This window comes from Euprymna scolopes, chromosome 6 (assembly GCF_053919585.1).
Source record: "Euprymna scolopes isolate OS-2025 chromosome 6, ASM5391958v1, whole genome shotgun sequence".
Taxonomy (NCBI): domain Eukaryota; kingdom Metazoa; phylum Mollusca; class Cephalopoda; order Sepiida; family Sepiolidae; genus Euprymna; species Euprymna scolopes.
The window spans coordinates 14,536,171-14,552,248 of NC_136487.1; the positions used below are offsets into that span (position 1 = coordinate 14,536,171).

Sequence of the window (16,078 nt, forward strand, 5' to 3'; positions counted from 1 at the left end):
GTTATATTGTTGATAGTGTTTTATATTCAAATTGTCCTCATTCTTAAGGAAGTTTTCTTGGAGATAAATAACCAAAGGATTAAATTTGGTTTGCAATAATAAAATTTCATTGTAATTTGCCTTCAATCCACGGCAATTCCATTGGATTTTCTTGTAATTCATGAGGATTTTTTTTTGGTTTGAGGAGTAACTTCAGTTTCCATGTCTTCTAATTTCGTAAATCTATTTATAGTAGTAGTAGTGGCTTCTGTTTGTGGTAATTTCTTTATATTATTTTGTTTTTGGTAGATGTATTTTTTTTGTTTGTTTTTCAAGTATGTTTTTTTCACCACGGGGAAGACGTATTGGTGATCTGTGTGGTCTTTCTTTTAACTGATTTTGTTTTTCCTTAGTTTCGTCTTTTTCAGCATCTGCACGACGTACTGGTGATTTTTTGTGGTCTTTCTTTTGATCGACTTTGTTCCTTTGGATGTTTTGATTTTGGTTGAGAATTTGTTTTATTGGTAACGTTAGTTGATGATTTAATGGGATGATTAATTTTTGATGATATGTTTGGTTTGATTTCATTTATAAATTTGGGCCAGCCGTTTGGTCCCAATTGTAACAACTTGTATTTGGAGTCTTGGTTAGTGATGTTGGATGATATACAACTTGAAGTGACTTAAGAGAGTACGTCTTTTCCTTCATGTATCTATCTACTATTATCCTGGCTTCGAGGAAGATGTTTTTGGTATGTTTTATTGACACTACTTCCTTTTCTTTCTTCCAGATTTTGCATGCTCTAGCATAAGCAGAATGGTTTTCTCCACAATTTGCACATTTGCAATCAAGATTGCAGTCATTGACAGTGTGGTCTGGATCTCTCTGGCCACATCTGCCGCACACTGCTCGTCCCCTACATGCATCCTCATGGTGCCCAAACTTCTGGCATTTAAAGCACCGAAGTGGGTTTGGTATAAAGGGTTCAACTTTTTCAATGTTGAACCCAATTTTGATTTCTTTTGGGATAGTGGGTCTATTGAACTGCATAATGTAAGTGTTCGTATGTATATGTTCGTATGTATAGTCTGATTCGCTGTTTTTATTGTAATTCCTTTTAACGTTTATTACTCCTTGGTTTTTAGGTTCTTTTGTTATCTCTTCAGTAGTGCACATTGAAAGGTCTTTCAATTTTACTACACCTTTGGATGTATTCAGATTCTTGTGTGGATAAGTTTTGATATTCATGTTGTGGAAAGTTTTCATTCCTAGGAGAAAAGTGGCATGTTTTTCTCTTTCCACTTCCACCAGCAGGGTTTTATTTTTTTAAGTTTTTACATATAACTTTTTAAGAAACTAAAAAGTTTAGTTTTATACTAAAAAGTGTAATTTTCTTCAATTTCTTTCCAAAAATAATTATTCCAGCAAGGAAAATTATTACAAGGGGGACAAATTTAAACAATGACTTAAGATATAAGAAAGATAATTCTTTTGTTAACTTGAAGGTAACAAAATTATTACATTTTGTGCTTTTTCTTTTTTCATTTCTTATGACTTATGCATCAGTTTTTTTTTTTTTTTTTTTTTTTTTTTTTACAGTGATCACCACTTATCAAGGCTCGGAAGCCACTCAGGGATAAGGGTTATTGCAAGTACATTACGTTAGTGTGGAGATTTGATGAAGTGTTTACTTAAGGGGGCGGTTCATTAGGAATTGTTAACGTTGGACTTGAACACATCTAAGTTGTCGTCCGGTGGGAAGCAGGCAGACAGAACAGTTTTTAAATTTGAAAGTTTTAACTAAAATTACGTTCATTAATTCCAAGTTATGCCAAGAAAGAAAAAAAAAAAAGAAAGATTTTAAAACAAAACACAAAAATCAAGTTTGAACTCCAATGTTTTAATATGTTTAAACTTTTTATAGACAAGAAATATTTGTTTCTGAATTTTTTAGATGAGGATTGATTACTCACATTATTTGGATTCTTCAGACTACTGTTTTCACCTAGAATGTTATTCACAACAACATTTCGGATGATATAACCTTTGACTTTCTTCAGGTGTATCTTGTTGAACTCAAAAATCTTTTTTTTAAACTAGGAAATCTGCACAGAATTTTGAACACAGACCCATGGCATAACGAATAAAGTACTTCATAAAATTCAATTCTAAGTGACACTCTTCTGGAGGTTGAAGATTCAATCCTCAAATACTGAGAATACAATTGCAGCTTACTTAAGATCTCTACTTGATCATGGCTGACAGAACAAGAGCATGTTACCCCTATGAATTAAGTTATATTTATTTCAAAATTTTGTGCAGATTCACAACTTTGACGAGATGCACCTGAAGAAGGTCGGAAGTTACATCGACCGAAACGTTGTGAGAATAATATTCAAGATGAGAGCAGTAGTTTAAATAATCCAAATAATACGGATTACTAAAATTGTACATCTTGTTTGTCCCTGTGCATAACGGATGAAGCAGCACTCACCCTATGTGTGTTGAACCAGCTTCCTCCGAAAGAGGAAGTTTCATGGGAGTATGAAATTCACAAGTGGCCCCCAGTTGCATGTATATCCCCGTCTGTGGAGAGGATGGCATTAAATGTTTGCAAGGAGGTGCTGACATCCTCCTACATACAATGCCTGCTTAATAGCAGTCACCCATCTGGAACTGACCAAGCTCAATGTTGCTTGTGATCCAATGAAAACTGGTGTGTCAACGTTATTATGCTGTACATGATGAAAGCAGTATCGTGAATAACCCAAATATTTATTTAGCAGAATAAAGGAATAATAAGAACAAAATGTGCGTAGCATAAAAGAACAACTCTTTGCTATTCAAACATACAATTTCACACATGAAAATGTGTCCCAACATGAAGACTTCTGATCAACCAGACAAGCAACAAAATCCCACCCCTTCACTATAAAGGTTCCTAAATACCTGAAACTTTTTATTCTAATTGCCCTTAGAACTCCTCCCCTGTTTCTTGTTTCTCCAACTGTACCAATATGCAGAAATTTAAATGTAATTTGAACAAATATCTCTGCTACAGAACTCCCTAAATATCTGGCCCCTAGTCACAATAGTACTTTATGTTTCAGTCACAAAAAAATATTTTAATGTTAAAATGTTTTTTTTTTCCTTTGATACTCGGCTGTGTCAATGTGACCTATGAATAAACAAACACATACTGCATAAGTAATTCCATGATAAAATAAATCAATGAAAACTATATTTTGTTACAAGATTTACAATATGATGGATTAATATTTTTATTGCAAAATTACAATAGATCATTGCTTTCAAATCTAGAATAGAATATATATTCAAATATTATGACACAGACTTATTAGGATTATATATATATATACTAGCAATGAGTGGCCGGCGTTGCCCGGGTGTTTGGAGGTGTATGCTGAGCAAAAAAAAAAAAAAAAAGGTAATTTTTTTTTTAACTTTGACCCCATAATATTTATTGTTTTGGGCTCAAATCAATTTATTAAGTTAGATCCATGTCCAAGGAACCTATATCTAAAATTTCAAGTGTTTAGACCCAAAATTGTTAGAGGAGTTTGGTAGAGTTCTCAAAGGTCAAATCATTGAACTTTGACCCCTTAACAGCGAAATTTCTGGCCGAAACCCGATCACATTGATTTTCCCAAATCTCAGTACCCTGTATATCAAATTTCGAGTATGTAGACTAAAAATTGACAGAATTATTGCGTAGGGAAATGTACACAGACACACACACACGTTCACTTTTATAGATATATAGATATATATATATTAGCAAATTTTGAAAATATATAACCAATGGGCGAGTGTTTATCAGGCAAGGGTTCACTTGATCTCTAATCCACTGGTTTCTTTTTTTCTTCTTTTTTTTTTTCCACGGGAATCAGGTTTCTCTTTCTTTGTGTTAGTTTTAATCTGGACGTTTTTCACTTAGATTTTATTTTATGCTAGTGTATTTGTTTATTTGTTATCAATTATAATTATGCATTGTTTTTTTTTTTTGTTTGTTTTTGTGCGCATGTGTTGTAACACAAAAAAGGAAGAAAAAAAAAAGAAAACAAAGTGACTCAGTAACACACAACAACAGTCTCCAAGGATTCTCTTACAACTGTCTGCCTGTGTTCTCCATGCGGTCTACTTTTATGCAGTCGAGGCCCACCTAATCTGCACATGTAACACCAAAGAGGGGCCACATCAGATCAGTAGGGTCGATGTGACGTTTTTTTGTGTTAAATGTAATATTCAATCCCGGGCGAACGCCGGTTACAGAAAAAAAAAATTAATTTTTTTTTAGTTAATATTTTTATGTGTCAAAATCTTGTTGTTGAAATACCATACGGTCGGGGAATAAAATAGAAATCGCATGCTAAACTTCAAAGCGAAAGATTACTTAAAACATTTTTTTTTTAACCAAAATACGCTCGCGTTTGAACTAAACGAGCCAACACAAAATATTCCGAAACAGAGATTTGAAATGTCGGTCGGCTTGAAAGGTGGTGTTTGACAGGTGAAATGTCAGATCGTTTTTGATCTGAGAAACACACACACACACACGAAACAGATCGGGCCTGATAAAAGAACTAATGACGTCAGCCCAAGGTTCGACATGAATTGTTTTTTCAATATGTATTATCTGAGAAACTTCAGAATGATAATATGTTTTGGGCGTAAATAGAATATTTTGAGGAAATACTCAAATCTGCCGATGCACAAAGGACTTCAAAAGCAAGCCAGTGTTTATTTCCAATTATGACTTATCTAAAAATGTCTTTTGGCAAATTGTTTTGGGCGCTAATGGAATTCTGACATGTAAAGAATATTTTTTTTTTAAAATCACACGGATGTTTTACAAAACAAATAATTCAAAGAGAAAAGATCAAACGGATATTTTTTAAATAGATGAAATCTGGTGATCTATTACAAGCTAAAAATAATATTTCCTCTGATTATCAGTTGATAATATGGAAAAAAACCATTATCGAGAAGGCGGGGTCAGGCAAGTTGGGGAGGAGTCAATTTGATTTTGGAAATTGGAGGCGGAAAAAATAATACCTGCCACAGGCCAAATTGACCAATGGGAAGGAATCAGGTGGATTGTTATCAATCAATTTGATTGGTCGAAGACGTACGTAGGCGTCGTCATTATTCAAGGGTTTTACTATATAAGATCTGTAAAACTCGATTTAATCAGATAGAAGGAGATAGAAGAAGAGAGAAGAGAGACAGAGATAAAGGTCTCGGAAGAGGAATCCAGCCACCCAACTTCTCTCTCCCCCTCGCTGGTCGCCAGAGAGCTCAATTTGCAACTTAATAGAATTCAGAGGACCTAGGAAGAGACCAGCCAGAACACCTTAACGATAATTACAACGGTCCGCGACTCCGACCGAGTATTTCAACAACAAGAAGCTCATTCACAAATCTAATTGCTTGCTTCCATTTAATCTTCAATTGTACATACATCTGTAGATAATAATTTATGAATTTCCTAAATACATTATATATCAACCAACCTCCGGAGTTTGTTTGCTGATGCGCTGTTGTTCCATGTAACTTCATTTCTTTTACTTGCCACTTGTGACCCCGTTCCCGTCAACGAACACCCAGTCAACAGGACGACTAACTAGACGATCAAGAAGAACAGGCCTTGAGGACCGTGCAACCGAGAAGAGTCCTCCAACGCCTTGACGAGGACTCACTGGGTGACGCGACGTACCAACGGTTGGCAGACCTGGTTGCCCAGTCGACATAATTAATTACCCGGTGAATAGGATAGTCATAATTGGGCATCGACCCAGGGTTAAGATTATAACTGGGCCGCGATCAGAGGTTTAAGGTTGTGTAAGGTCACGTGTAAGGTCACACACATGAACAGTGAGATTTTGTGTCAGTTTGTGAGATCAACAGTCATAAAAGTTGTGGGCACTGCCATCGTTTCAACATTTTACTGACAAAAAAATAAGCATAAAACGATTATAAAATGAAGAATATTTTGTACATGCATAACAAAATTCTGGGGATCAGTGGCTATATGTTCATGTCAAATCCCGGACAACACTGGACACAGATCATATATAACACATCATTCAACAGACTTGACATATAGACGATGCTACTAATAAAAAATCCATATCATTTTTTATAAAGTACTTACCTTCAAATGGCACATATCAAAATTTGAGCCTTAAAAATTATTTAAATAAAGTTACTAAAGCAAATTTTCCAAACAACAGAAAAATTTTGAATTTTTATTTGCATTGGGGAAACATTTTTCAAACAAAGCAATGGCTTGGTAATTGTTTTTTGGGCTCTGATCTGTCAGAAACAATGGTTAAGAGGTGGTAATGTTGACTTTGAATGCAGTTATACAGAAACAAATGTTCAAGTCATTCAAATTTGGCAATTGTTCTGGAAAACATTTTAAAAAATTCGCAAACTCATTTTGGCCAATCATAAATTGAAATCTTATGAGTTGAAGAGCTCAGAATGCAATGTATTCACCATTTTGAACATTTGTCAATGATAAGGCTATGTTCGAAGTGGGTGCTGTGTTTGCTGACAATCAACAGAATGTGTCAACAAATCAGAATGTTGTTTACAATTGTTTACGTACAACAAAAATAATTTTTGCATCAAAATGTGACACGATCAATGAAACATGGATCTAACATTTCACTCCAGAGTTAAATTGGCAGTCAGTTGTGTGGATAGCAGCAACTGAAAACCATCTAAAGCAATCAAAGATACAAACATCAGCAGGCAAGGTTTTGACTTCCATATTTTGGGAGTGCAAAGTATTTTGTTGATTAATTATCTTGAGAAAGGAAGAACAATCCATAACAAGTATAAAATAGTATTACTCATACGTTTGAAGGAAGAAATCACCAAAACATATGCATACATGAAGAAAAAAAAGAGTGTGTCACAAATTGATTGTTATAGTAGCAGAACTATATGAATTGCATTTTGAATTGCTTCTGCACCCACCCTATTCTCCAGATCTGGCCCCCAGTGACTACTGTTTGCAGACCTTAAAACAATGTCCAGGAAACGGGATTTAACTCTAAAGAAAGAAGTGATATTAGAAACTGATGTGTACTTTGAGATCAAATACAAATAGTTCTACAAAAAAAGGCATGAAATTGTCACAAAAGCATTGTATCACCTTGGAAAGAGATTTGTTGATGAATAAAATTAAATTTTACCAAAAAGTTGATTTATTAGTTAGTCTCACGATTTATGTGATGATGCATTACAGAGTGCAGATGATATTTGTACATAAGATTAATATCTTAGAAAAAAAATATAGTAGTTTCAGTTTTTTAGAATTTATTCATCAAACTCGGATTTTACTTGATGAATCCACAGTTAACTTTCATGACTGCCTTAGATCCAGTCACAGGTCTTTGTTACCGTCTCCTAGCAGGCCCTGATAATTCTGACCTTTAGAGTGTTCTTAATGTTAAAGTTGGATCTATTAGGGTCTCATTCCACAACATCTCACACAAAAAAGTCAGGTGAGTCCAGATGTTAGGTGAAATATGGTCAAAGAAGTTCTTTGACAACCCAGTCTTGGTTTTCAGGTTTTCTTCTCACTAAAGATTATAATGGTCGACATTTTCAAAAGTTGCTGACAAGATGAAAACAGCTGCCTAATTACAAATAGGCTTACATATAAAGTTATCTTGTCAGATTTTCAAAATCAGACCCAAATAACAATCAGTCTGACATAGATATTTGATTCTGACTAGAATAGTTTTTTTCGTTTTTTTTTTTATTCCATTATTATTGATATGAATATATTTTATTTCACTTTAGTTTGTTTCTGAAAATGTTTATTCCGACTAAGAAAACTTATAGAATGGAGACATTTTTCTTTACTAACTAAAACAGATAAATAGAAAGTTATTACATCAAGTTTTCTCTTTTGAGTTATTAAAAAATAAATATTAATTGAACCATGTGATTAAAAGAAAGTTATTATATTATAGTTATAGTATTAGTATATTAATTAAATAATGTAATTTATAGGATGTGTCTAGATATTATCAAACATTCTTGATTATTAAATGATTAGAATCAAATACTAAAACAAACTTTAAAAATTCCTGTTTCATAAAATAATTTGATTACGAAATTAAAGTCACAAAAATTAAATTCTGTTTCTTCGTAAACAAGTCAGTCATTTTTGTTTTACTCCCGAGCAACATCGGTTAGATACATCTAAGGAAAAATAAACATAAACTTTCGACCACCTCCTCTAAAAAAAACACCTCCATAAAAAAACAAAAAAACTTAAGATTATTTATAGTTTTTGTTAGAAGCGCATAAAACAAAAACAAAGTTACTTACATCATGAACCAAATGAAGAAGAGCTGATGATGAGGAGCCTCCTGAATAGGCTAGCAATACGGGTTCAGCATCTCGGATCAGTTTGGATTTACCAATAATAGCTCGGAACTTGTGTACAATATATGTCAGAAAACAATCCCTGAAGAAAAGAAACAAGAAACGGATATTCTTAAGATTATTATTCTATCCACACACGAAAAGTGCTATTTCAAACTAAAACATGACATGAAAATTCTAAAAGGAGGAAGTTTCTAGGGAATATTAAATTCCCAACTGCATGTATATTCAAAGTTTTAGTTGTATATAGATTGACATGATCATATCAAGTTCGGTGAATGCATCTAAATTCACTTTAAAAAATGTTATTGTATATTAAATCTATAAACAAAAGATTAAATTAATTTCATGTGATTCATTTCATCTATTGAATATCAAAACCTTGATAGCTTCATTGTTTGTCAATGATGACAAGAGCCTCAAAGATGAAGACAGTCGCGGCCAGCTGACTGCGGTTGATAACAAACATTTGAAAGCTTTAATTGAAGCCGATCCTCACAAAATCATACGAGAAGTTGCTGTTGAACTCAAGGTCGACCACTCAACATTCATTAGCCATTTAAAGCAAATAGGGAGTCAAAAGAGTTGGATAAATGGGTGCCGCACGAATTGAACAATAAAAAAATGTCGTTTTGAGGTGTCTTCTACACTCCTTCTGTGCAACAAAAACAACCCATTTCTCTAGCGGATTGTGACAGGTGATGAAAAGTGGATCCTCTACGACAACCGGCAATGTTCAGCACACACAACACTTCTCGAAACCGAAATTGCACCAAAGAAAGGTTATGGTGACTGTTTGGTGGTCTGTGGCCGGTCTCACACATCACAGCTTCTTGAATCCGGGCAAAATGATTATGGCGGAGAAGTACTGCCGACAAATTGACAAAATGCACCAAAAGCTTCAATGTGCCCAAGCTTGGTCAATATGAAGGGACCAATCCTCCTCCATGACAACGTTCACCCGCATGTTGCTAAACTGACCCTGCAGAAGCTGGAAAAATTGAACTATAAGACTGCCTCATCCGCCATATTTACCAGATCTGTCGCCCACCGATTATCACATTTTCAAGCATCTCAACAACTTCCTGCACAAAAAATGCTTCAAAAGCCAAGAAGATACCAAATCACCCTTCAATGACTTCATCGCTTCCAGAACTCCATATTTCTATGCTAATGGGATAAATAAACTTGTTTCTCGTTGGCAAAAATGTGTCGATTTTAATGGTTCTTATTTCGATTAATAAATGTTATTATGAAAGGAGTTATGATCTTTTGAAGTCAAACGTCAGAAAATGACATTATTTTTACACCAACCTAATAATAGCTAGTTGACTTAGAATTAATGCTTTATACCAAATTGATGGTTGAATATGTTTAAATTTGTACTCATTTTTGCATTAAATATTAATCCCTATTAATACGTATTAATCTATATATTAATCCATAACAATGCATCAAACAGATACCATAATACTTAGTTCACTACACCTTATCATAATAAAGGTCTGTATAAAATTTCAACCAAATCAGCCAGAGAAAAAGTGGAACAGATAAACAGACTAAGAGAAATATATAATATATATTTTCAGGGGTCTGGGGCTCGGATTTCATTATTTGGGTATACTGGCAATATTACAGCTTCAACTATAATTCGGCTCAAAAGTATAGCCTGAGACTGATTAGGTGCTCGTGAGAACCATCATTTAATTCTTCGCATTATAAAAAATAACTTTTTCTCCAAAACTCATTTTTGGATGTTCAGTACCAAATTATTTAGCATCTTTTTTGACCATATTTCTAAAATGCTTCTATGCTAACAGGCTGATGCAACAATTGCAGTAACACTAGAATAATTCAATTGTTGCATAAGCAAATCAAGATGCTGCACAAGTTGCATATCGAATTGTATCACCAACTAGAATGCTGGACTATAACAGAATTGTACTTTAAAAAGAAAATGTTGATATATAAAATAATTAGAATTTGGTTTAATAAGATTATAAACCAATCCTAATTATACAAAAATTATTATACAATGATTGTGACGACATTGAAAAGTTGATGAACGAATTCAAATGTTAATCAAAGGATGATGCTTTGAAAATTGCCGATCATACAGAAGCACAATCATTGGTTAAAAAATGAAGAATTGTGGAGGGACATGATCAAGTAGGAATATTCAAAAAAAAGTTAAAGTATGGAGGACTGAAGTTTTCCTAATTCCACATGCAAGGATCCAATGAAATGATTAAAATAGAAGGTAAAATTCAGTTCTAAGCAACACTCTTCTGAAAATTGAAGGTTGAATCCTGAGTGCAAGCAATACTAAGAACTGCAAATTACTTAAGACTTCTACTCGGCTGATGGAATGAGAGCATACCAACCCCATGGATTAAATAAAAGGTTCCGTTACAAAACTCCATGCAGATTCCAGATTTCAACAGAAAGATTCCCCGAGTTCGACAAGATACATCCGAAGGAGATCGGAGATTACATCGAATGAAACATTGTGTGAATAAAATTTAAGATGAGAATAATAATCTGAAGACTGCAATACAGACAAAAAATAATTCCCAGGTTTTCTTGTAAAAATTTATCGACTGCTCAAAGAAAAAAATAGGTGAAGAGGCCAACTGAACCAAGAAAGAAAATTTATGTGCCTATTTCTACGTTTTGCCTAAAAAATGCTTTTGACAAAGTGCCAAGAAAGGTGGGCCCTCAGGCACAAAATTGTTCCTGAGTAATTAGTGAATGCAGTTTTTAGACTCGACTGCAAATCGACCATGGCTGTGTCCTTTGTTAATGTGCACTCTGAACTGATAGAAATAATAGCAGCGGTGAACCAGGAATCAGTACTTAGTTCATTCTTATTTAAAATTGTCCTTGACGAACTGACAAAAACCTGCAGAAATAATACTCCATGGAAGATTTTGCACATAGATTATATTGTTATCAGTACATCGAGTGCAACAGAAATGAGTACAGCATTTAACAGATGGAAAGAAGATTGAAAGGAGTTTGAGATAAACATGATGAAGACGAAGCATATCCGACATGAAAGAGATGATATCTGTTCCACACAACAAGCACCCGTATAACATCCGTAAGTTTGGAACATGCAATAAGTTGTGTCATAAAAGGTGCACCAATCTACCAGGGCTACGTGTAGAAGATGCAGCTAATTTTAAGTGGCAAGCACCTGTCGAAATCCGCCTCCTACAGAAAGAGTTGTTGCAGGTGTCGAAAGAATCAATAAATTCACCTACCTAGATAAAATAATTGATTCCGGAGAGTGAACTGAACCAACTATATGACAATGTATATCTGTAAGATGGAGAGTCTCTTGACAACTGTCTCAGCTGTCAAAAGTTTGACTTTCTGTCCTCTCCAATTCATCCTTCTTATAGCTGCTATTCCCCTCATATGCAAATTAATGCCACATGTATATAAAGCACCCATGGCATAACAGATAAAGTACTACATAAAATTCAGTTCTAAGTAACACTCTTCTGAATGTTGAAGGTTCAATCTTCAGTGCAGGCAATACTAAGTTTTTCTTTTCTTCCCCCACCCCCGATTCTGTCATCTGATGCTTGTGCAAGTAGTATCTTCTATTACAGCATGTCTCCATGTGAATTCTTTTGGCGTGTGAGATGTCTCCCCCAGTATCTCTGCACTGCTAACACTGATAAAGATTTCATTTTTAACAGAGGAAGAACAGAATCAATTTTCATTCTCAAAACAATAATGAATAAGAATTTAAAGAAAAAACATTTCTTACCAACAAAAAGGATCGTTTGTTCGGATAACAATTTTGGCTTCATTTTCTTTACATTTCATGCACAGCTTAGCATCCCTGGAAAATAGTTTTTTTTTTTCAATCAGAAAATACATTAATTGTAAAGAAATGAGTGAACATTTCTATTTAGAATTTTTTTGATACTATATTTGTTACAAACTGCATAAGAGATTATTTTTAACGAGTGAAAGGTGACCAGCCTTGCCCGGTTGTAAAATACACTTAAATATATTTTAATTCATTCAGATTTTATATTTATTTTTATACACCCAATTCTTTATTGAATATTATATATATATATATTTCTGTAGAAATATATTTTCTTATACACCAATCCTTATATAAGAAGCTCAATGTAATTACTGAGAAATATAGAGAATAAATGATAAAAAGTTATATTCCAAAATTTATGATGAATTAAAGGAATAAATTATAAGGCGGTCAACATCATGAATTTTGGAATATAACTTTTTGTCATTTATTCTCTCTCTCTCTCTATATATATATATATATATATATATATTTTAAATCCCCGAAACAGTGTTTCATGGTAAACAACTGATGATCCCTTGAAAAATAAATTATTGGTATTATAGTAAATTCGAGAGCGAGTTGATGCAGTGATTGCAGGTGATTAAATGACTTACTGACTAGATGGTTTTCTAACGAATGATAAAAAATATTTTAAAACTTAAAAACTTCAAAGACTATATATATATATACTAGCATTTCAGCCCAGCATTGCCCGGGTGTTTGGATGTGTATGTTGAGCAAAAAAAAAAAAAGTGGGAGTAGGAAGGCAGGCTCGAACCCGTACCGCAAAGGAGGAAAAGAACAGGATAAAACCTAACGTTTATGCTGTTACGACCACCGCCAAATCGGAAGCGACATTTTTTAAAATTAAGGCTAGACAATCTAAAGGAGAGGATAACTTTAAAAAATATCGGCGAAAAAAGTGACCCCCCCCCTGTAGAAAAGTGCCTAGTTGAAGGGGAAGATATTAATGTTTTTAGCCAATTTTTCGATATTTGTCGTATGAAAGGTCGAACTTTAAAACGATACTGATCTTGGTAAAATCCGTTGCCTCTATTGAAAGTTTAAGGTAGACATGCAAACAGACATACATACATTTATATATTGGAAACTAAAAATTTTCAACCCAAACTGATGAAAAAACTTGCCCTATCTCTGAATACCCTTTATGTAAAATTTCAAATATTTAGACCAGAAATTGTCTGAGTAATTTGGAAGAGACCGCAGTCGTCAATTTTTTTTTTAACTTTGACCCCTATCATGACCTCTTAAAATTTATTGTTTTAGGCTCAAATTAAGTTATTAAGTTAGATCCATGTCCAAGGAACCTATATCTAAAATTTCAAGTGCGTAGACCCAAAATTGTCAGAGGAGTTTGGTAGAGTTCTCAAAGGTCAAATCATTGAACTTTGACCCTTTAATCGCCAAATTTCTGATCAAAAACTGATCACATCGATTTTCCCAAATCTCAGTACCGTGTATATCAAATTTCGAGTCTGTAGACTAAAAATTGACAGAGTTATTGCGTAGGGAAATGTACACAGACACGTTCACTTTTATAGATATATATATATATATATATATATATATATATATATATATATATATATATAGTATTGATTTCAAATGTTGTAAAAGAAAAAATGACTTGGGTGCCATTTGTTAGAATTGAAACTAAAACATTTACTGGTCTGGCTGTGCTCCTTCATTTAATGTTCCAACCACACTTTCTACAGTTAGAGCTGACTCGACAGATAGATAAAAAAGATTTAAAATTAAACCACTTCAAGCTAAGAATGAATCTGCACATGCATAAAAAGACTAATAGAAATATGTCAGCAACTTGAAATGATCATTTTGTATTTCAACTTGCCGACATATTTCTGTATGCATTATTCATCCATCCAAGCAAAGATTTTACTTATTATAAACTATTCTTGGTGTATGATTACTATTTTCTGTTAATTCTATTGTCATGTGATCAGTAGTTTAAGTGTTTATCAATTAAATATTAACACACATACACACATCTACTGCTGTATTCATATAGATATCAAAGAAAACCATATGTATAAAATTTGCAACTATTGAGAAATCAGTTTTTTTAGATACTTTTTCGATATACAATGGTTTTCCTCAACTTTTGCTTGATTTATAGAATTTTCAATACTTCTTGCTTTTAGTGAAAATAAAAAAATAATTTTTTTTTTTTTTAAATTAAAGTTTTTCGATTTTCTTACCCTGCAATTCAATGCAGGTGGGCAGTTATTTTGAAAACCAAACAACAAGAGAAGATAACTCAAGCAGATTAAATCATGATTTAGATTTATAACGTTGTTTGTAGACTTTTTCAAAAACCAATAACTTTGACACAACTTTTCTTAGTGACAGAAAAAAGTATTTATTTTATCATTTCATGGAGCCAAAACAGCTGTTCACTGTCAGTAAACGATAACCAAAAAACCCATGCCGTAAATCACATTCGCATGAACGATGATTTTTGGAAAAGTAAGTAGGAAGGAGCTGACTGACTCACACGTTCACCGAATATAATGAGCCAACTGCCACGCATCGTTATCTTTTTTTCTTATCCTTCTTCTCATCTTTGCTTCTCCCTTCCTTCTGATATTATTTGGATCTGTGACATCATTCTTATGCCACGCCCCCAATTGCTAATGCGATCATGTTAAAGTTTAGGATCAGGTTATTTTGCCTTATTGATTACTAATTTTTACTTTGCCTTGCATACAAAATCAAAATGGTAGGCATTTATGAAAACTTTTCTGAAAGATGAAGAAATATAAACATTCTCAGTAAAAAAACTAATTTATTTTCAAAAATTCTTGAAATATTATTTTTCTACATAAGTTTTGCATTAACATAAAATTAAAATTGTACATCAATTAGGCCAGTGTTGAGATGACGTTTTCTTTATTGGCTGAGATATGGTTCACATAGTTCTGTGCAGTTCTAGGATGTCTACCTTCGCAAGCTTTGCTTTCTGGCTCTTTAAAAGGGGAATTTATTGCTAAGGCATTTTTTTACAGTCCAGAGTGCTTTTCTTCTAGGATGATGCCTTTTCAAATCCGACTTTCTCAATCTTTTGTCGCATCTTCCTACTGTAGGAGGGAAGTAAACATACAGGGTTGTGACGTTGGAGTCAGCGTCAGAGAAAATCCATGTCTTTTTAGGAGTTGAAGTTGGTGAAAACTGGTAGCATCTAACTAAAAAGATATCCATATTTTTTGGTATCTTTCTGTATCACTTTTCGTTGTCATTGTTCAGTCATCCACCATAATTGAATGATACGGCATAATCACATTGATGGCATGAGGGTCTCCTCAGGAAAATTAGATCATATGGTATCGCTGGTAGAATACTTAACATAATTAAATCCTTCTTAGATAAGAGAAAAATCCAGGTTGTTCTCAACGGTCATACATCGAAACATGATATAAATGTGGGAGTTCCCCAGGGGTCTATCCTTGGACCTCTACCATTCCTGATATTTATAAATGATCTCCCCGACAAAATTGCCTCTAAGATGAGTATATATGCTGATGACACCACACTCTATAACAGGCATGACAGGAAAACAAATGAACACATATCTAAAGAAATGGCAGAAACACTAGAGGATGACCCTCCAATCTGTAGTGGAATGAGGACAAAAGTGGATGGTCACGTTCAATGCCACCAAGACTAAACTGGTTTCATTCAATAATTACAAGAAACTTTCTCTACCACCTATAGCAATGGTCAACGACTCTTTATCTGAGAGTACATCTTTCAAGCTCCTTGGCCTAACGTTCACAGGAAACATGAGTTGGAACAATT

The 16,078-nt window shown here is 33.7% G+C and overlaps 1 protein-coding gene across 3 annotated transcripts in view; it reads right to left on the minus strand.

Moving 5' to 3' along the window:
• Positions 1-16,078, minus strand: part of LOC145277525 (cytoplasmic tRNA 2-thiolation protein 2-like) — a 179,222-nt gene that overhangs the window by 78,867 nt on the left and 84,277 nt on the right. For all 3 annotated transcript variants that reach the window (XM_080128966.1, XM_080128968.1, XM_080128967.1), the window contains exons 2-3: positions 12,191-12,265; positions 8,353-8,491 (exon numbers count right to left, since the gene is read on the minus strand). In XM_080128966.1, coding sequence (XP_079985092.1) covers positions 8,353-8,491; positions 12,191-12,265 — 214 coding nt within the window. The remainder of the gene's footprint in view (positions 1-8,352; positions 8,492-12,190; positions 12,266-16,078) is intronic.